This window comes from Morus notabilis, unplaced genomic scaffold (assembly GCF_000414095.1).
Source record: "Morus notabilis unplaced genomic scaffold, ASM41409v2 Scaffold136, whole genome shotgun sequence".
NCBI lineage: Eukaryota > Viridiplantae > Streptophyta > Magnoliopsida > Rosales > Moraceae > Morus > Morus notabilis.
The window spans coordinates 1-21,805 of NW_010367550.1; the positions used below are offsets into that span (position 1 = coordinate 1).

At 35.2% G+C, this 21,805-nt stretch overlaps 3 protein-coding genes and 1 pseudogene across 3 annotated transcripts; 3 read left to right on the forward strand and 1 right to left on the reverse strand.

Annotated features, from left to right (window-relative positions):
* Positions 1–1,207: 1,207 nt before the first annotated feature.
* Positions 1,208–2,418, forward strand: LOC112094404 (annotated as a pseudogene).
* A 1,719-nt stretch (positions 2,419–4,137) lies between these two features.
* Positions 4,138–6,058, forward strand: LOC21389115 (omega-hydroxypalmitate O-feruloyl transferase). Its single transcript, XM_010112621.2, has 3 exons — positions 4,138–4,260; positions 4,366–4,829; positions 4,996–6,058. The coding sequence occupies exons 2-3, from the start codon at positions 4,386–4,388 to the stop codon at positions 5,851–5,853; spliced, it is 1,302 nt and encodes a 433-aa protein (XP_010110923.2). The 5' UTR covers positions 4,138–4,260; positions 4,366–4,385; the 3' UTR covers positions 5,854–6,058.
* Positions 6,059–7,293: 1,235 nt separating this feature from the next.
* Positions 7,294–8,191, reverse strand: LOC21389116. Its single transcript, XM_010112622.2, has 2 exons — positions 7,895–8,191; positions 7,294–7,802 (listed from the first exon to the last, which is right to left on the reverse strand). The coding sequence occupies exons 1-2, from the start codon at positions 8,055–8,057 to the stop codon at positions 7,456–7,458; spliced, it is 510 nt and encodes a 169-aa protein (XP_010110924.1). The 5' UTR covers positions 8,058–8,191; the 3' UTR covers positions 7,294–7,455.
* An 8,941-nt stretch (positions 8,192–17,132) lies between these two features.
* On the forward strand, positions 17,133–19,684 carry LOC21389117 (DELLA protein RGL1). The gene is made up of 2 exons (XM_010112623.1): positions 17,133–18,044; positions 18,533–19,684. The coding sequence occupies exons 1-2, from the start codon at positions 17,133–17,135 to the stop codon at positions 19,682–19,684; spliced, it is 2,064 nt and encodes a 687-aa protein (XP_010110925.1).
* The last annotated feature ends 2,121 nt before the right edge of the window (positions 19,685–21,805 follow it).

The following is a 21,805-nucleotide window of genomic DNA, read 5'->3' on the forward strand; positions in this document are numbered from 1 at the left end:
ATTGCAGCTTATGAGTATTATAGGGTCTTAAGCATGGATAACAAGCACACCCAAAAATTCTAAGCATAGAGTAGTCGGGTTTTACCTTGAACATCTTTTTCAGAGGAGTACTGCCATGAAGGACTGGAGTGGGAAGCCTGTTAATTAGAAAAACAGCAGAAGAAAATGCATAATCCCAGAATTTAAGAGCCAAAGACGCTTGAGCCAATAAGGTAAGACCGGACTCTACTATATGCCTATGTTTGCGCTCAACAATTCCATTTTGTTCTGAGGTATGTGGACATGACAACCGATGATTTATACCATGAAGTTGAAAGAATTTTTGCAAAGGTCTATATTCTCCTCCCCAATCTGTTTGTAAGGCTTTGATTTTTGTATCAAACTGATTTTCTACTAGAGCCTTAAAATGTTGAAAAACTTGGAACACTTCTGGTTTAAGCTTAAGAAAGTATATCCATGTGAATCTTGAATATGCATCAACAAAACTCACATAATAATGAAAACCATTAGACGAAACAACATGAGATGCACCCCATAAATCAGAGGAAATCATTTGTAATGGTGCTGTAAACACAGTTTCTGACTGACAGAAAGGCAAACGATGGTTCTTTCCAAATTGACAAGATGTGCAAAAGTTGAAATTATCATTGATTGAGAACGAAATTTTACTTTGTGACTAAACTGTTTTGACAATAGGCAAAGCTGGATGTCCTAAACGCTTATGCCATACATCTAAAACAGAAACATATGACAAACCATTTGACAAACATTGACTATCACTAGTGTTGGTGTCTCGGTTTGCAAACTTAGGGAATTGACTGCTGATAGAGTTGAACACTGGACTGGGAACTGGTTTAGTGAGCTGGAACTTGTAAAGTCCTTCATGGAGTATTCCCTGTAGAAGAGGGATGAGCTGGTTTTGATGTAGAAACATTGGAAATAGGTGTTTGGGAGGATTCTTCAGTGGGGGCTTCGCCGACCTTAGTCATGATGGCTCTGATACCAAGTCAGAAATAATCAGAAAGGGAAATGATAAGAATGGATGTATATTGCCTTGTCTGTGATAGCTCATGTACAGTATTTATATATAATACAAAGAAATCTCTGAACCTATAGTAAGGTTCCAGGTGGCATAACAGAAAGCAAAACAAATATTACAAGACCCAAGAGAATCACACACCACGACAAAGAATAACAAACTACAGAAATGGAGGGGAGGAAAATATCTGTAACAGAATCACATGACCACCTAACCGTGTTAAACATAATTAGTGCTAATGAAGAATTAGCACTGCCTAACAAGCAATATACTATACATATTGGGAAACTTCTTGTCCACTGCTACCCTCTCGCGGGGTGGCTAGTGCTCGGAGGGAAAACTCGTCGTAAACTGCAGCGGAGAGGGTGTTGTTTTTGTTGAGGCTGGAGCAAATTGTGTTATGGAGAAGATTCGAGACTTAACAAAACCTGATCCGGAGACTCTTGGGAGGCTCGTCATATGATGTTCTTGGTGCAAAGAACGTACTAGAAATGCCTCCTTAGGTTGCTCAGCTTTGTATGTGTTCATGTGTTATAGTATCAAAATAACAACTAAGATAAACGATACAATAATAACAAAACTAAACTAAATTAGAAAGTTAGAACAAACGACAATAAAATAGAAAAACGACTATTTATATCCGGAACTCCCTATGTCATGACTAAACCATGGCATGGTTGATGGAATTTGTTAACTCATAGGGTGAAACTACCAGGGAAATACCCTTAACTGTCCCACCTTTTCTTGATAGGATCATTCTCAAGTCCCGGGTCCCTTCTCAGATTGAATACCTACATCGTGAATTCTCCGAAATTGAAGACATTTCTTCCACCAACAAGCTCTATGAGGATAAAATGCTCTACAAGTCCTTCTGTTTTGACCCGAAAATGCTTGAAAAGTTAAAGATGAAAGCTAAGAAAAATGGAGGCCTAGAAAAGTGTACTACAATCGTAGCGCTCACGACATTCGTGTGGAGAGCCCAAACCAAGGTGCTAAGAATGTTGCCAGAGCAAGAGACAAAGCTCCTAATTGCTGTTGATGGAAGGCCCAAGTTTATCCCAACCCTTCCAAAAGGTTATTTTGGCAATGGAATAGTAGTTACCAATTCGATATGCCAAGCCGGTGAGCTCTTGAAAAGCCATAATCTTTTGCAATAAGACTAGTCAAATACACAATTAAGATGATAACTGACAGTTACACGAGATGGGGAGAGCCGGTTTTAGTTGTTCCTCTCTTTCCGGATGGGGAAAGAGAGGAAACACATAAATGCGTTATTGGGTCTGCCAGGTCCAAAAATGAAGATGTTCCAAGAACTATTGCATATCTTATTGAACTCGTATTATTTTCATGTTGCTATCACTTTCCGATTGTTCTTCTAGGCTACTCAAATAAAATGTATGCCTTTGATAACCACAAAATGAATAAAAATCATAAAGTCATAAAAAAGTATGCAGCTCTACTTAATTTGTTCCGGAGGTTTAAAGATTAAAAGCATGTATAAGGATGCTTGTTTTAACTATTGGCAAATCGGACGGTAAAATAAGAAATGAGCAAAAATAAAGATAATATGAATACGGAGTATTTTAAGTGAAAAAAGAGGTAAAAATCACGGGATAAGTATAAAATGATTTTATTAAAAAAAAAATAGGGATTACAACATTCTCTTTAAATTACACTGAGAGAACAATATGAACCACTTTCTCATTCATGTAAATAAGAGAAACACCTCAAAAAAAAGAAAAAACTGGAGAAACTAAATTTCTTTCACACTATGAGAATTCCAATATGAACCACTTTCTCATGTAAATAAGAGAAACACCTCACAAAAAAGAAAAAACTGGAGAAACTAAATTTCTTTCACACTATGAGAATTCACTTTGATGTGTGAGAGTTAGATACTTAAGCCCTTCCTCCAAGCCCCTTTATATAAGCTCCAAGAACAAACCGTGGCTACGAAAAAACGTATGACTAAAAATTGGCCAATTTGTGATTATTCATTGTACTTGGTCACCATTTAACCACTTGGCTAAATCTAGTTCATAAAATTTTGTGGACTTGAATGGGTCTTGAGCTTTGCCAATTTTGAGCCTTTGGGCCTAAACCTAATCCAACATTAACAAGAAGAAATATGCATGCATTAAGTAGCAATCTTTGCTTTTGAAATCATTTTCTTTTATCCATGTAGCAATCTCTCTCTGCTTATTCATTAAAACATGATTTCATTGATGTCCAAAATGAAAGCGATTGGTAAGTACAATAATGGTGTATAAAGATGCCGTGACAGGAGGTAATTTGAACAAACTTCTGTAACATAGCAAACATAACATGGCAATTTGACCAAGTTCCCAAAGGGAAAAAAAGTTTAAAACATCACTATTTGGCCCCCTTTTTATTTTTTCTTTTTAATAACGGCCATTTGGCCTACTTGCAAATTAGCAATATTTTTTTTTTGGGTATTATCATCACAAAAGCTCCTTAGTGCTGACATCCGTACATTATTGACAAAATTTTCTTTATCATTAAAAAAAAAAAAAGCTCACTAAAATACTTTACCAAAGTAGTCCAACCTATACAGAGATAGTTACTGCTTGTTATCTAATTTGTTTAGTATAAATTAATAAAATACTAAACTTAGAACCCAAAAAAAAAAAATCTAATCAGTATGAGTCTGCAGGGATATTGCATTTCACATGAGTTTGTAATTTTTTTCAAAGTCTAATGAGAAAACTAAAAACTGGTAAAAGCGATTAACTATACACAAGTTTGAGATTGAATTGAGACGGCATCCCAAATTAATATAAAATTTTACAAAGTTAAAACAGTTAATCAATATACATTAGAGGTATAGTGTAAACTTTATCCAAGTGATCATATTCACACTATCCAATTGTCAATCACTACTTGGTGAAAATAATATCCGAATTCTACGACTTTGAAATAAATTTTCTTGCCCCCTCTTTGATTAATAATTGTCGGCAAAAAAAAAACAAATGATGGTCCATGGCCTTTTTTTTCCTGATGAATTCTTAGCAGAAAAGGAAAAAAGAGGAGAGGGAGAGATAAAGAGCGTTCGTGACATGATTGAAATAGTTGGTTTATCTCAAAGTGTGCAAAAAAGAGTGGGAAAAGAAACCAAATGATATAGAAAAATTTCAAAGCTCTTCTTTCTCTTTAACATACATACTAATCTTTAGGCCTTACTAAGATCATCAAGTTTCAAGGTATTAGCCACAAGACATTATGTCCTTTCCCATTTTGCTTTACTTCTTTTGTTGTGCATGAGTGAATCTTTGTAATTGATTCTATGTTTCTGCTTGAGGTTGTAGATCTAGAAGATCGAGCTATAATGGAGAACTCAAACCGCAGCACATTTCATCTTAAAGTTAGACGAAGCAAGCCAACTCTGGTTTCCCCCGCGGAGGAAACAGAGAAGGGTCTCTACTTCCTCTCGAACCGTGACCAAAACATGGCGGTGATAATTCGAACAATCCATGGTTTCAAGTCAAGCGAGAGAGGAAATGACAAGGCAGGAGAAGTGATCCGGGACGCCTTGGGGAAAGTTCTTGTCCACTACTATCCTCTTGCAGGGCGACTAATGATAAGCTCGGAGGGAAAACTCGTCATAAACTGCACCGGAGAAGGCGTTGTTTTTGTTGAGGCTGAAGCAGATTGTGAGATGAAGGAGATTGGAGATGTAACAAAAAAACCTAATCCGGACACTCTTGGAAAGCTGGTCTATGATGTTCCTGGTACAAAGAACATACTAGAAATGCCACTTTTGGTGGCTCAGGTTTGTATGTTTTCAAGTAATGATTCAATAAAACATGTAATATAATTGTATTATGTTACGATTAGTCCATAACAATATATATATATATATATATGGTTGTCCACATGATATTTGAACATAATTATTGAGAAAGGTTTAAGCCAGCTTCTACTTTGTTGATTTTCAGGTGACTAAATTCAAATGTGGAGGCTTTGCTCTTGGCTTATGCGTAAACCATTGTATGGTTGATGGAATTGCTGGTTTGGAGTTTGTGAACTCGTGGGGTGAAACTGCCAGGGGACTACCCTTAACTGTCCCGCCTTTTCTTGATAGGACCATTCTCAAGTCTCGGGACCCTCCTCGAATTGAATACCTACACGGCGAATTCTCTGAGATTAAAGACATTTCTTACACCAACAGGCTCTATGAGGAAAAAGTACTCTACAAATCCTTCTGTTTCTACCCGGACATGCTTGACAAGTTAAAGGTGAAAGCCAAGGAAAATGGAGCTCTAGAAAAGTGCACTACATTTGAAGCGCTCTCAGCATTCGTGTGGAGAGCCCGAACCAAGGCGCTTAGTATGTTGCCAGAGCAAGAGACAAAGCTCCTGTTTGCTGTTGATGGAAGGCCTAGGTTCATACCACCACTTCCAAAAGGGTATTTTGGCAATGGAATAGTGATTACCAATTCCATATGCCAAGCCGGCGAGCTCTTGGAAAAGCCATTATCTTTTGCGGTTAGGTTAGTTCAGGACGCGATTAAGTTGGTAAACGATAGTTACATGAGATCAAGCATAGATTATTTCGAAATAACAAGAACCCGGCCTTCTTTGGCCTGCACTCTTTTGATAACTACTTGGTATAGCGTGGCGTTTCGTACCACGGATTTCGGATGGGGAAAGCCTGTTTTATCAGGTCCAGTGGCACTGCCACAGAAGGAGATGATCTTGTTCCTCTACGATGGGGAAGAGACCAAAAGTGTAAATGTGCTATTGTGTCTGCCAGCTCACGCCATGAAGATGTTCCAAGAACTAGTGCATATCTAGAACACTTTGGTATATCTTATTACATTGCTTTTCTTTTCTTTCTTTTTTTAAATTTCCAAATTACTATCACTTTCAGATTGCTCTACTAGGGTAATCAAATAAAACTAGTATTTGAAGCACAGAATAACATATATAAAATAAATAAAAGTTTATGCTGAGCTCAGTATGCTTTATGAAAACAGTCAGATTGTTTCTTTACAAGGCTGCTTGTTTTAACAAGAAGAGATATGCATTTGTGTAGCATAATTATTAATTCTTTGCTTTTGAAATAAATAAATAATAAAAAAAAAACTATGATATAGTCCTCCATATATTTTTTTTCTTTTTTCTTTTATTATATGTTAAGCAAGCAACATTTGATCTCAAAAGATTACCAAGTACAATAATGTAGTGAAGAAAAATGGTGCAGAGAGGAGGCAAAACCCCACTTCTCAAACACTTGCGTAAAATAGGCAAACCCAACATGGCAATTTGTCCCACATGACTGATTGTTATCACACAAATGTTCTTTTCAATGCTGTCATCCGTGCGTTATTTACAAAATTCTTTGTAGAAAAACAAAAAATTATTGATAAAAAACTTAGAAGAAGGTCAGCTTCAACTTTAGATGACATTGGAAAATTAATATTGGTAAGACAGCTAACGAAACAGGAGAAAGAGACGGATTTCAACTCAAAACAATACTTGACACTTCTTGCTAACTAATTTTGTTAATATGTAATAAATTGGGATTTTTTCTTTTATAAAAAGGAAAGGTTAACATATACTATTAAGTAAACCTAGATGATCCTACTTCTCTTCTAACCTTTAGTTTAGAGAAATATCCTATATGTATATTAGAACTCAGAAAAAGCTCTAACCAGTTTGGTAGCATTTCATATATATAACACAGAAACAACAAAAATCTATAGCAGTTTAATTAGTACTCTGTAGTTATTACCAATTAGTGGTGTGCTAATTTCTGACCTTCTAGGACAATGGGGATTAAAAGATCCAAATTGTTTGTTTTGCATCTTTAAAGGCTGTCCACCATGCAGGCCCAAGAAATCTGCAAAAATACCAGTCTAGACGACACATCACAAAAACAGGGCAAACCTGAATTAAAAACAAAACATTTTAGAAATAAATAAATAAAAATAAACGATTATTTATCCACCGACCCTTTTTTGGCTTGAATGAAAGAGATAAATTAATACATATATACCAACTTAAACATCTAAAAATCAATATTCAGCAAAATGCTCTTTTTAAGTCATCTGAAACGTTATTGACTGTCTTTATGTAAGTGCTAAGTGTCGCCCGTCTGAACCCCACTTGTTTTAGAGATATTATTATTTATTATTTATAATACAGGGCAAAAATCCAAATTTCTTCTTCAAACCAAACTATACATGTACAAGTATATCAAAACATACTAGAATACATCTATACATACCCAGTTAATTAAAAGTAATTAAAACAACCACACACTAAACAGGAATGAATATCCAAGTCTTTTGGGAAGTAATGGGAAAAAACCACAAGTATTGGAGGAGATTAGAACTGTAATTATATGTAATATTATATAGTAGTAAGCACATATATCACATGATTGATGAATTTTTATTTTGAGTTGCCACACAAGGAAGCCTCTTTCTTGGAGGGTCTGAAACTTAAGGCGTTAAGGCTATAGATGCAAAGATTAGCTCGTTTTGACTTGACGGCTATTTGATCAGACGTGTCTTTGTAACCAGGAACATTACATGAAGAAGATGAGCTCCACATTAGGCTGGCCTGGCATGAAGAAGCAATTTTTGCTGATTCTTCTGCGCATTTTATTCCATCGACCGATGGTATTTCCAGCTTGTAAATTCCATACTTGTTTGTGGTTCTGTTCACTGAAAAAGATATCTGCTCTGATGTTCTTGGAGACATTGCTTTGAACATGCAATCTATTCTTACTTCAGCTCCTAAATAAATAAATCATGTGAAAAATCAGAAAATGAGTTGAAAATAATTGATAGATAAATATATAATGATTATGTTTAGTGTTAATAATCACCTGGTAAAAAGTAACTGTTTTTGGAGAAGGTATTGTTGGAGCAGATGTCACAGTAAACAAAGCCCATTACAATTATGTGGGCGTTGGATTTTGAAGGCCTGGCTTCCAAATGTAAGATCAAGGATGAAGAAAGGAAGAGAAGTAGCACAAGTAGTGAATTCATTTGCAAGAATTTGTGAGGAATTGGAGATTGGGAAAATTTTTGGGGTTGGGCTGTGTTGCTGTGTATATGAATATAATTTGTATGATATAGCTAGCTAGGCCTAATAGGGACTCGGACTAGCATTTATCACATTCACACAGTAAAGGTGATGAGTAGTTGAGTGGATAACGAGGGGAAGTTTTTTGTTGGAGATGCAACTATGTGTAGTAAAGATACAAAGACATGTGAACTTTGTTTGGAGTGACATGAAGTTGATGAGTAGGAGAGATAAATGGGAGAATTTTAATGGTTTTTTTTTTTTTTTCCTTTTTTTGCTAGTAAAAAAACAACATATCAGTAGTGTCGACATATAGAATATAAAATCACATTACAGATGACAAAAATCGATACTTAAATATTAAGTGAGAGAGTCTTAATAGGTTGATTATTTTTCGTGATTATACCACCACTATATGTAGTGTTTGTAAGAGAGAGTTAAAAATACCTACCGATAATGTGATACTTATGGGTGGAACCCAGTCCATATCAATAGTGATATTTTTTGGGAAAGTTTGCTTCTTTGGGGTATGGTAAATTTAAGCGGTGTTCCCCTCGCAAAAAGAAACAATAACTAAATTTCACATGCAAAAAGTTACCTATTTAGGAATATTTATTGCATACAATTCTTTAAACGTTACCTAGGGATAGGGCACTTTCATGTAGGGTGGCTTTCATGGACGGTTTGTGTTGGAGACAACTACTTTATTAGTTACTTAAAAAAGGAAAAAAAAACGAATATATATATATATATATATATACATAAAAAGAAAAGAGAAACTTGAGGTAGAATAAACCAAATCCAATCTAAACATGCTATTAGCTCATTTGTCCATTTTTGTCCATCCGAATGTTGGTTACATTTATTGTATGGTGATGGACTGAGTGCTCTATAAAAATGATTGTGACATAACATTCGGTGTGTGGGTGGGCTTTAAAGGGAAATTGAAGATGTTCACGTGCAATTTGCAAGGCCATGCCAAAGAGATTTTCTAACAAAAGGAAAACTTTTTTTTTTTTTTTTTTTTTTCAGATCCCAAATATAAAAGTGGTTGATGAAGACCAAAATCAGATTCAAGATGGTTTTACCTTCAACTGATCATCTTTCAATATTGCTTGGAGAGGCTAGTTTGAAGTAGTATTATAGCCCTTTTTTTTTTTTTTTTGTCTTCCCTTGCTCGTAGACCAAAACGAAGTTCAATGCAAGAGAGTTGAAAAAAATAAAAATAAAAAAAATAAAAACTTTGAAGCGTTGAGAATCAGCCAAGTTCTGGCTCAAAAAACAAGCCTCCACATTGAATGCCTCTAAGGAGATTCCTTTTCACCACTCCTCTTAAAACCATGCCTAGTTTTCACCACTGCTTTAAGACAAAAAGAAACGTGGGCTGGGCCGTCTACTTTTGATTGGTGGGCTAACTTCAGCCCATCATGAAGTGCTGATATAGGAGAGCCCAACGTGATCCCTGCCCCTAGAGTCGCATAAAATGTCTAGATTTGAATTTGTATTTGTAAAAATGTCGAATATTGTACATTATTAAAAAATGCCGATTTCAATTTTTATAAGGCTTATTTTTTTTCCTGATTTGCCCTTATTGAGTATTTTAGGCATGTTTCTTATATGGTTAGTTTTCACTTTTTTTTATTTCAATTTTTTTATTATAATTTATATATTTGCTTTTTCTATTTTAACCGGATTTGATTTTTTTGTATTCAATGATTTGAATTTATGCTGATATGTTTTTTCCACGTTTTATCTTTTCTCTCTTCTTTTCATTTTTGATTTCGTTTGTTTGAGGCTATCTTTTTCGTGAATGAGTTTTATTCCGACAACTCTTAAACTTTTAAAATGCTAAATCTTATATATTTTCTTTATTGGAATTTATTTTTCATTATGATATGAGCATTATTTTAGTGAAAATTATTTTTCTTTTTTGTACATTTTTGTATTTCATTATGCTTTTCGTTACATCTTGTATTTTTTTTTTTTTTTTGCTTCTCATGTATCATATTTATTTGTCATAATTATTAGTCATATATTTTGTATGATAATGATTAATTTAACATTATGTTAATGAAATTAATATGTGCTTTTGCATATTCATGTGAATTAGTCATATATTCCCTATCATAATGATTTTTTGTGTTCCTTTACATCACATATTCTGTTTCATAATGACGACTAATTTTCATTCGACAAACTTATGTAATTTTATATTTGGTATTCATTTTTCATGATGATTGTTTCATAATAATTTGTTATATATTCTTTTTTATGATAATTTCATTATTCTAATAATGAAATCACCTATTCTTTATCCCATGCATTCCCTTATTTCACATGTCATTTAAATATTGTGTATTCATTTTTATAATGATGACCGATTTTCATTAGACAAATTTATATAATTTTATATTCGTACTCATTTTTATAATGATGATTAGTTTTCATTCAGCATTTTTTTAGGTAAAATGGAGGCGGATAATGAATCGTGATTCACCGGTATTAAAAATATTAAGTTAATTCTTTTTTTATTTATTTTGTGAAAAGATAAACTTTCCTTTTTCCTAAATTATTTTTCAATTTTAATTACTGATTTCATTATTAGTTGACTTTTTTGTAATTACTAATTTAGTTGATTTCTTACCTATTTTGTTCTATACTGATTTTTTCTTTTCTTTTCATTATATGAGGATATGATCGTCTTTATATATGAGATAGTCGATAATTTTGCAAATAAAAAGAAAATTCGGCATTTATGTAAATAGCCCGTCATATTGGCGTGTTTTATGGACTTAAGACATCTCCAATGCAAATGCTGATACTAATTGCATATATAACATAAAAAACTATGATATGGTATGCTATTTTCATTTTTTCTTCAATGCATAACTGTTATGACCGGAAAATTTGTCAAAAGAATTATTGTATAAGATACGTTTTCATGGAATCCTTTGAATTATTAATACAGATACTTTTATGATAAGTATTTGTTGATATTAATATGGAATAGTAAATTATAAACTAAAGCTTAAAAATTTCTGAGGTGTGATGCAGTTACCGATTTTCATATTGTATTAAGAAAGAGGCACGGAACGTTGTGTTAAACCCACAAGTGGGCAAACACATGAATGTTAAGTTTAAGAAATCAAAAAGAATTGAAAAACATCAATTCTAGGGTTTTAGAAACAATCGGAACGAAGAACGAACGAAAAAGGGGTTCAGAGGGCCAAATTGAGAAAATTGAGGGTTTTGACCGAATAGGGTTGGCCAAGTCAAAATTTATTAACCAAAAGTCGATTAATAAGTCACTTTTGAAAGGATAGTCAAGGTTGAGTAAAGTTGACCAAGTTGACCAACTATCTAAAAAACGCGGGTAAAATGCGCACCGGATAGGAATCAAATTGAACTAAAATAAGATAGTTATTAGAAATGGATAGCTGAGATTATGACATGTGGAAAGAGAGGTGGCCGGCCAACTTGAAAAAGAAGAAAGGAAAAAGATATTTTTAGTGAATTTTGTAAAAAGGACCTTAGAAAAGTTAGAAATTGCACTTAGGCCCCTCTTTTTTTTCAACCGGTTTTTAAGTGGTAAAAACACAACAAAATGTTCACTTTTTCATACCAAAAACCAGAGAGCATTCAGCCAAGAGAGAGGAAAAAAAAGTCACCAAAGTGAGGAAAAGCGAGTTCTAAGTGAAAATCGACAAAACTACCGAGGATTAGTGTCTCTGAAACTTGTTTTCCATTCTTCTACGGTGAAATTTCAATTTTTCTTCTCATTTTCCTACCATGGCTACACGTTTGAGTATAGTAGAGAGCATGGAAAAAGTTGCTTAAGATGATGATTAACTTATGGTTAATAAAGGAATTGAAAACTTAATGATTAAAGAATGACTTCTTGGTTATTAGATTATGTTTCTAGCAATTTTTAGTTATGGAGAATTCTTGTGAGGATTTGGATGAAACCCTAGAGTTATGGTGTTTATGATGATAAAAATTGAATAAGAAAGATTGTGGTTTGTGTTTGAAGGTTGTAACAACGGATAAAACGAGGATTAAGACGTGTAAAGTAAGTTGATTCAGTAATTGAAAATGCATGGAAGCCTAAAACGATGAAAATTCGTAGTTTTGGACCAAAACTGAAAACTAGGTTATTGACCAACAACAAATTGAAGGAAATTTTGTTCCGAACAACTTTTGTGAAATAGCGGGTGCGTTTGGAACTCGTTCCAAAATGATTTTATTTTTTGTTCGAAAATGGAAATGAAAACGTTTTCAATCTCAGACATAAATCATTTTTGAAAATGTGTTTAGTAGTTTTATCAAGAGATTGTTTTCAGTATAAAAAAATCCATTAATGTCTCTCTCACTCTCTCTACTCAAGAGAGGAGAAAACAGAAACAAAAAATGAAAAACGACTAAAAGTCATTTTTCATTTCTCTCCCATTTTACACTAAACCAAAAAATTATTTTCACTTCCATTTTTTATCTTTAATTTTGCTAAACGCCGTTTCTCTTCCGTTTTTATTTTTTTCTTTCTTGAAAAACGTAAAAAATAAAAACAAAAACAACTCCAAACACAGCCAGCGTTTTTCTCAAAAACGACTTTAGACACTAGTTTCAGGCTAATTCTGAAATAGGTCTAAGATGGTGATTATTGGTAAAATATGCAAGGGTTTGGAGCATGATGTTGAGATAGGAGATATTTGGGTCTAGATACCGAACATAAGAATTGTAGACCTTTTCGAGTTAAATTTTATTGCAGTTATTGGTCTTAAATTGTAAATCTAACAATCAGAAATTTATATAATAGATCAATAAAAGATCAAAGTTGGAAAACTTCAAGTGACACGAAGGACACAATGTTAGTGAAACCTTTGTAAGTATCAGTAGTTTTTCTTAACTATGACACGAATGAACTTATTCCACCATGTTGCACAAAAATGTGTATGTTGTGAGATCTATGTATGTTAGAATGAGAATGATAAATTGATAGCAATGCAGAAAAACGCAAAACAATATTAAATTACTGTCATAATAAGAAAAGATGACAGTAAGACGATGTACAAAGAAAATATGATAAAAGAAAAGAAGAAACTAAAACTGTTTGTACCGGCCTCCGCAAGGGAGGTTATTATAAAACCATGAGTGAGTTGGTTATTTTGGATAGCTCCCCCACTCCTCATTGGGAATGTGCGCAACGGTACAACAGGACGAGGCCCATATGAAGTAAAAGCTATGAAAACAAACAATGCAATAATGGAAGATGTAAAAGTTACGAAAGTCGCTCGGAATGCTAGAAAATAATGCAAACGACACAAGAACGAAAATTAAATGAAGTGTGAAATGAAAGAAGAAAAAAAAACATAAAACGATAAACATTTTAGGTCTATAGCGTACATTAGAATGTATGACATGGATGCATATATGGGTGTGCATTATTTGTTGCATTTATTATGGCCTACTATTACTTGCTGAGCGAAAGCTCATTAAGTTTGTTCGTATTGTAGGAAGCTCGGGTAAGGCACCGGCTTCCTGAAACTTGTTGCTGGCCATGCAAAAAGGATGAAGCAGTGCAGTGTGGGCAAGTGGGTAATGGACGTACTACGGGTTTAAAAACGCTGCAATATGTGTGTAAAGTAAATAGTATTTATAGATATAAGAGTAAGTGGGTTATGTAATAAATGTAATGTTTATGAGACTACGAGATTATGCTTAGCAACCTTAAGTTATAAGGTATGCTAATGTACTCGAAAGGCTAATATGATAATGGCCTATGAATGATGATGGTATGCAATGAATAGATGAAATGTATGACCATGTCTAGGAACTGATTTTGAAGTTTTATTTTGACAAGGCATATATTGTTTATTTTACTAGTGAAGCAAAAGAAAAAAAAAGGTGAACCTAAATTTTGGAAGTTTATAGTTCAAGAATGATAAAAGTTAAGAAATAAGTTAAGTATGAACGTAATAATGATGACTAAAAATAAGGATCGTCACAATAACCTATCTCATCCGCGATCATTTTTGGAGTGTAATTATAGATGCCTTAAACTTTTCTCCAAAAACTCTAATAAAGCTATTAATCGTTGACTCAATAATTTGGTCATTTTATTTTAATATATTTTCAGCTTGTCATTTTTTCTACCTAAAATATTCTCTTCTACTTGTTACAAGTGATAATACGGTTTGTTCTCCATTATCACATAAATAAAAGAGCTTAATTTGACTAGGCCATTTTTAACACAGAAAAACACTCCAAGCAGAAGGTCACCAAAGTCTAGAGTCAAAAAGTTTCTCTACTGATTTATTGTGGTCCTTTTTTTCCGTTGTATTAAAGACACAAGTACAATTACCATTTATTGTTTGGGAATTCAAGACAAGGGATAAAACAAAGTTTCCATAATCATTAAATAGAAATGGCTCTATTTGGATTTGAAGACTGAGCTATATATAAATATATATATATATATATAGGTCGTCCAAAATATTATTCCTCACTGAAAACATGACAAAAAGTTTGGAGAAATCTTAACAGAAAATACCAAGTCAACTCCACTTAGTTTTGTCCTTCCGCATTTTCAATTCGGATCAAACTAATAACCTTATGTGTCTTAATTGCTAGTAGTACTGTTGAGAGTTTTAATCAACATGGTACTGTCAATAGATTAAATATGTCCAATTTTTATATCATGATAATATTATTGTTATAACTACATACATACAAGATAAGTTTGTTACGTAAATGCATGACGGTTCCTTTTCACTCCATTTAATTTATGGCTAATATGGTCTTTATATGCATTACTACTTTATGACTTTTAATTGAAAAACAAAAAAGAAAAAATGAGACTAGGATGTATGTATGTATGTATGCATGCATGCGTGCGTGCGTGTATGGGAATCGTTCTACCTATATTCATGATCAAACAAGAGCGTAATATACATATATATAGATAGAGGAATAGTAAGTGGAATGCATGCATACGAGAGAGAGAGAGAGAGAGAGAGAGAGAGAGAGAGAGAGAGAGAGAGAGAGAGAGAGAGAGAGAGGGAGGGGGAGGGAGATAAATTGTCCCCATGGAGCTAGGCCTGACCTTGGAAAGGGAAAAGCAAAGCTTTTGCGAAATTATGAAAGGACCATTTAAGCACCATCACTGGAAACATGTCTTGGACAGGAAAGGAATCCCCTCTTTTGAAACCTCTCATGACTACACACTCCCATATTTCTCATTTTTCAACCCCTCTTACCTTCTAATCACTGCCCTTAAGATTCCTTACTTTCGCTTTTTATATAGAGAAATAGAGAGGGAGAAGAAGAGAGAGAGAGAGAGAGAGAGAGAGAGAGAGAGAGAGAGAGAGAGAGATGCCGCCTAGCTAGCTAATTAGAAGAAAGTGAAGATGAGGTAATGTTGGGGGGAATGAGAGTGGGGACAAGCACTTGGTTCCTTTGGCAAATCCAAGGCTCAGGCGGCTTCACCGACGCCATATCCGACGACTTTGCCTATGTCCCTTTTCTTGTCCTCTTTCTTATAATTTTAACCCCCCAATTAATTCCTCTTAATTAGCTGTGCATGCTTTCATGATCATCTTATCTTAATACTACTTTCGATACTTATATTTTACTGATTAAATTACCACTATTCTCTTTTATAATTCTTTTACAGAATCATATTTAACCTGCTGTACATTAGTTTAAGAAAAGTGGGTTTTGATCGTTGTATAGCATTTTTCTATAATATCCAAGTCATGATTGAGGCTGTCCTCGTAAAATGTATTCATTTTCCAATATATATATATATATATATATATATGCTAATTAAGACCTTGTAACTAGTTATTAATTTGTTAAGTGTATGATCTGTGAAAGTTATAAATAATAGCTGCAAATAGAGAGTATTAGATAGGACCAAGGGTGCCCCCCAGTATTTTAGTCATTGCATCATCTTAATTATTGGTAATGTAGATATAAATATATATATATATAATATTTGGCTAATTCCTATTATTACCGTTTAATTTGTTAAAGTCCTTTTCTCATTTGTAATATATCTTATCGTCCAATTATCCTTTCCCATTTCAGAAAAGAAATTCCTAGATTTCACCCCATTTGTTTTCTCTTAATCAAGGAACAATCACCACGATTAATACAAGTTCGAATTAATGAAGAACAATGAGTACTTTTTTCCCCTTATAATTCGGAAGAATGAACAAAAACTACCAGCCAATGAGTTTTCTTAAAAATAAAAATAAAAATAAAAATGAGTCGTATTACAACGAGTACCTTGTTCTTACCTTGGGCCGGCCCAAGGAAAGTGGGGCCCCTCCAAATTCAATTGTCGTTTTCCAACAAAACAGAGAGCATAGCAAATGGTTTACAAAGCTTTCACAGGCATAGAGTTAAACAAGCTAAGGAATAGTGACAAAACTAGGCCCTCTAGATCACAGCTAAACTTTGCAAAAAGGTGATGATATCATTGAAAAAGAGACCTCTCAACGCAAACCTCCAATGATATGCATTTGGTTTTGGGTTTTGTTTTTCCCAATCTCTTCTTCTTACACATATATACAATCTCATCCACTAAGCGACGAACCCCTTCCAAATAAGAAGAAAGGAAAAAAGTTCTCTTTGCTCTTTCCCCCAAACTTTACGGCTAACCCAATTGCAGCAAAATTTCCCCTTGATGTGAGATTAAACCCTCAAAAAGAAAATAAACGTTAATACAATATCTCAAAAAAAAACAAAAAAACAAAAAAAAGCTTAGGGCATTGAGTATTTTGGGGGTGATAATCTTATAAGAACACAAAAATTATGATTAATTCCCTCTGTGGAAGCATGGGATCATCATCCATCAAGAGAGAGAGCTCATGCACCACACTCCAACAAATTACTACTTCTCCTCCCAATGAATCATCCTCCTCAGTCTCCGAATCAAAGATCAACAATATTGTTAAACCTGCTTAGGGCATTGAGTATTTTGGGGGTGATAATCTTATAAGAACACAAAAATTATGATTAATTCCCTCTGTGGAAGCATGGGATCATCATCCATCAAGAGAGAGAGCTCATGCACCACACTCCAACAAATTACTACTTCTCCTCCCAATGAATCATCCTCCTCAGTCTCCGAATCAAAGATCAACAATATTGTTAAACCTAGTACTACTCCAACATCCTCTGACAATATTATGGAGCAAACAAGCTTAGCCCCACCAAGCCTCGACTTCCCACCCATCAAGTTCGAGCTCGACGGCGACGTCGAGGTCCAGTCGCCCGACAATTCGATCATGTGGGACTCCTTGTTCTCCGACCAGTTCGAATCGGCGGCTGATTTCATGATCATGTCGCCGGTGAGGAACTTGCCGCCGCCGCCATCACCGTCCCCATATAACTATCACTATGCTCAGGCAATGCAGGGTCAGAGCCTCTCGGGGTGCTCACCACCTCGGAGTTCATCTCAGCTCGGAGCTTTCAGTAGTAGCACTAGTACTAAAGGGAAAGGACTAAGTCCACTCCACAAGGTATTTACCTCCATAAACAATCAGTACATGCAACAGCCTGAGAACTTAGCTTTACCGGCCATTGAGGAGTTCTTGGATGATTATAGTAATCAAAGAGAGGGGTTTGGGGCAGCTTATGATACGACAACATCGTCCAAGATGTCAGGTCATGTCGTTGGAAGTTCGTCGCAAACTAGTTACGACGTACCAAGTGGCAGCAATAATGTTATTAATGATCAAGTTCAAGCTGCTGGTGCTATGTTGGATTGCTCATTAAGCTTTTGTGAAGCGTCAGCGAGTAGTACTGCTGTACCACTATCTCAACAGTTGCAACAAGAACGACAACAAGAGAAGAAGCAACACCAACAACAACATCATCATCTTCATCTTCATAATCTTAACCATGGCCCCATGATGCCTACTCTTCCCATTGGCGGCTTTGAAATGGTAAAAATCTCTTTTCAATTCCCCTTCTTTTTTTTTCCTTTTAATTATAAGTTTAAAGTTTTTTTTTTTTTTTTTTAGTGCAAGCACTTAGAAATTGTTTAACCATTAATTATCTCTATTCTAGTAAAGATTTGTCAGTAATCAGTATAAAATTGTGTAACCTTATACATCTCAAAATGTGGTGTGTAAAACCTTCATGACATGAAAAATTGTGTAATATCCTCATTCTGGAATATACTTGTGATTAATTAGATAGCGTTCCTCAGACTGATTGAAACCAACATAAACAGTGAAGCTAGTACAGATTATTACTAACCTATGTTATATAAGACTACTTTCATTTAACTTGAATCGGCTTAATTATTTCCTCATAAATCGATCTGTATGTAGTAGTCTTTATACACAGTACACATGCATAAATGCAGCTCGTTCATCATATATAACTAATTTCACAAATTTCTTATATCTATGCATGCATCTTGTAGCAGGAACAAGACAGCGGGCTTCAACTGGTGCACCTCCTGCTAGCATGCGCGGAAGCAGTGTCAAAAGAGGACTACATGCTGGCTCGGAGGTACCTCCACCACCTGAACCGAGTGGTCACCCCTCTCGGCGACTCCATGCAACGTGTCGCCTCCTGCTTCACCGAAGCCCTCTCAGCCCGCCTTGCCGCCACTCTCACCACCTCCACCACCACCACCACTACCTCCTCCACCTCCGCCGCCACCACGAAACCACCCGCCTTCACACCCTTCCCACCAAACTCCCTAGAAATCCTCAAAATCTACCAGATAGTCTACCAAGCCTGCCCTTACATCAAGTTCGCCCACTTCACCGCCAACCAAGCCATCTTCGAGGCCTTCGAGGCGGAAGACCGCGTCCACGTCATCGACCTCGACATCCTCCAGGGCTATCAATGGCCCGCCTTCATGCAGGCCCTCTCAGCCCGACCCAGCGGGGCGCCTTTTCTCCGAATAACCGGGGTGGGCCCCTCCATCGACTCCGTGGAGGAGACAGGCCGCTGCCTAGCCGAACTCGCCCACTCCCTCCACGTCCCCTTCGAATTCCACGCCGTCGGCGAACAGCTCGAGGACCTCAAGCCTCACATGTTCAACCGCCGCGTCGGGGAGGCCCTGGCGGTTAATTCCGTTAACCGTCTCCACCGCGTCCCCGCCAACTGCCTCGGCAACATCCTGTCCATGATCCGAGACCAAGCTCCCAACATATTAACCCTGGTCGAACAGGAAGCCAGCCACAACGGGCCTTACTTTCTGGGGAGGTTTCTAGAAGCCCTGCACTACTACTCGGCGATATTCGATTCGCTGGATGCAACGTTTCCGGTGGATTCGGTGCAGAGGGCGAAGGTGGAGCAGTACATATTCGCGCCGGAGATAAGGAACATCGTGGCGTGCGAAGGACCGGAGAGGACGGCGAGGCACGAGAGGCTGGAGAAGTGGAGGAAAGTCATGGAAGGGAAGGGATTCAGAGGAGTTCCGTTGAGCGCCAACGCCGTGACGCAGTCGAAGATATTGCTGGGACTATACTCGTGCGACGGATATCGCTTGACGGAGGAGAAGGGTTGCTTGCTCTTGGGCTGGCAGGACCGTGCCATCATCGCTGCTTCTGCATGGCGATGCTGATCATTATATATATTTTATATCATAATACATTTAATTTTACCATGATTATTGTATTGTTCTTTTTTTTTTTTTTTTCCTTTTCTTCACGTGTAAGTGATTTTTTTATTTCAAGAATTATATTATGCTGTAGACTGTAGTGTATCAAAATTTATCCTATCGGTACCGTATAATTCTGAACTATTAAATTACATCATAATCATAGAACCAAAATGTAATAAAAAGGCAATTCAGAGCTTGATAAGATCAGTAGGACTTGGTTCAGAAATTAACAGTACCGATAGGATAGGTTTTCTTATTACACTACTATAAAATTATCTTCTTATCTTTTATTGATATAATTACCAAATTCGAATAAGTAAACCAGCTGAATTATAGTGAAAAGGGGAGAAAAAGCGTTTGGCAAGATACAAAATAATATCCTGGTTGAAAACTGTACAGAATTCTAAATTAAAATAATAGACACCAAGAAGATATATTAATTCGAATGTACGTTTTTACTTTGTACCTAGAGAAAACGACCTAATTCAGAATTGCTAATTTGCTAGGTCAAAGGGTCAATATGTTTATTTTAATATTTATTTGTTTATACATTATTTCTGTTTATAATGGGCAGATGAAGTGTGTTTTCGTACTGTTAGCTTAGATGAGATGATTCTCGACTCTCGTCCAACAGTTTGTCGTAACCATTGGATTAACGTATAGGGCATGCACTCTAATTTGAACAAACGGTAGTATTATGGGGATGTTTTTTATATTTAATTATAAGAATTTTCTTTTTCTTTTGGCAAGAGTATGACGTTGATATCGCATTAATGCTGCTTTGTTTTATAATATTCTATTCAACATCTACATGCCAACCCTAAAACAATGGCTAAATACATGTGTTCTCAATTGTGTAATTGTAACGGAAAAAATGGTAGTTATCATGTTTTTAACTGGTTAGATTATTTACATGTGACATTGTGTAGGATCATTGATTTGTATTAAACAAATGACATGTAAATTCGCAATTAGTTGACAGTGATCACAGTAATCATATTTAGCATTGCTCTTTTGCGTTACCAGTAAGATTGTAGGATCCTTTCTCAAATACTGCGAGACTTTGGGCCTGTTTGTTACCGTTTTTATTTTTATTTTTCACGTTTTTCAAAGCAAAAAATTGAAAACAAAAATGAAAAACGCGTTGGCGAAGTTTGTGTTAGAAAACAAAAACAAAAACATTTTTGTCTTTTTGTGAAAAATTGAAAACGAAAAAAATATATTTTCATTTTCACGTTTTCGTTTTCTGAAAACGGATTTCAGTTTTTTTTTTCTTCTCTCTCTTCTCCAGCCGAAGAAGACGCGGCTGAATAAAACTACCAAACACATTTCAAAAATAATTCCAAAATGAAAATGAAAACGTTTTCATTTCTATTTTCATACAGAAAACAAAATCATTTTGTAAACAATTCCAAACGCACCTTTGCTTTTATTTTCTTTAAAAAGGGCACAAAACTGGAACGTTGAGTTAAATGGTCACACTTCCTACCTTTCTGAAAAATAATAATAATATCTTCAAATTTAATGTATACATCTCAATATATAATGAAGTATCTTGTTAAATTTATAACTAGACTAGATTCTTTTTCTACCAAAAAATAAATCTAGATGGATGTCTTTCTTGAAGCCTTTTATTACACGTATCACGAGCTAAACAAAGGCCTCAAACCCCTCCCGTACACACCTAAATTTAACAATGAAACAGAATATTAAGAAAGATTCTCTTGAGATATTCAGATATATATGGATGAGATTCCTCCTTCATGTACTTGATTATTTAACATTATTTTCCTGTCAGATGGTGAGGTAAATCTTTTAACCAAATATAGCCCATCAAAAATATATATATATATATATATAGCCGTGGTAACCCGCACCACACCAATATAAAATCCATCCCATAAACTTTCTGTTTCTTATAGTGATCAACAGTGGTATTCCATATTTTTCATTTAATTTTTACATAATGGAAACTAATTAATGGACCCTACTACACATTCACAAGAGTTGCATCATATTCAAAAATAGGGAGTAGTGATTCGATAGTCCTTGTATAAATAATTTTGCAATAGATATGGAAGC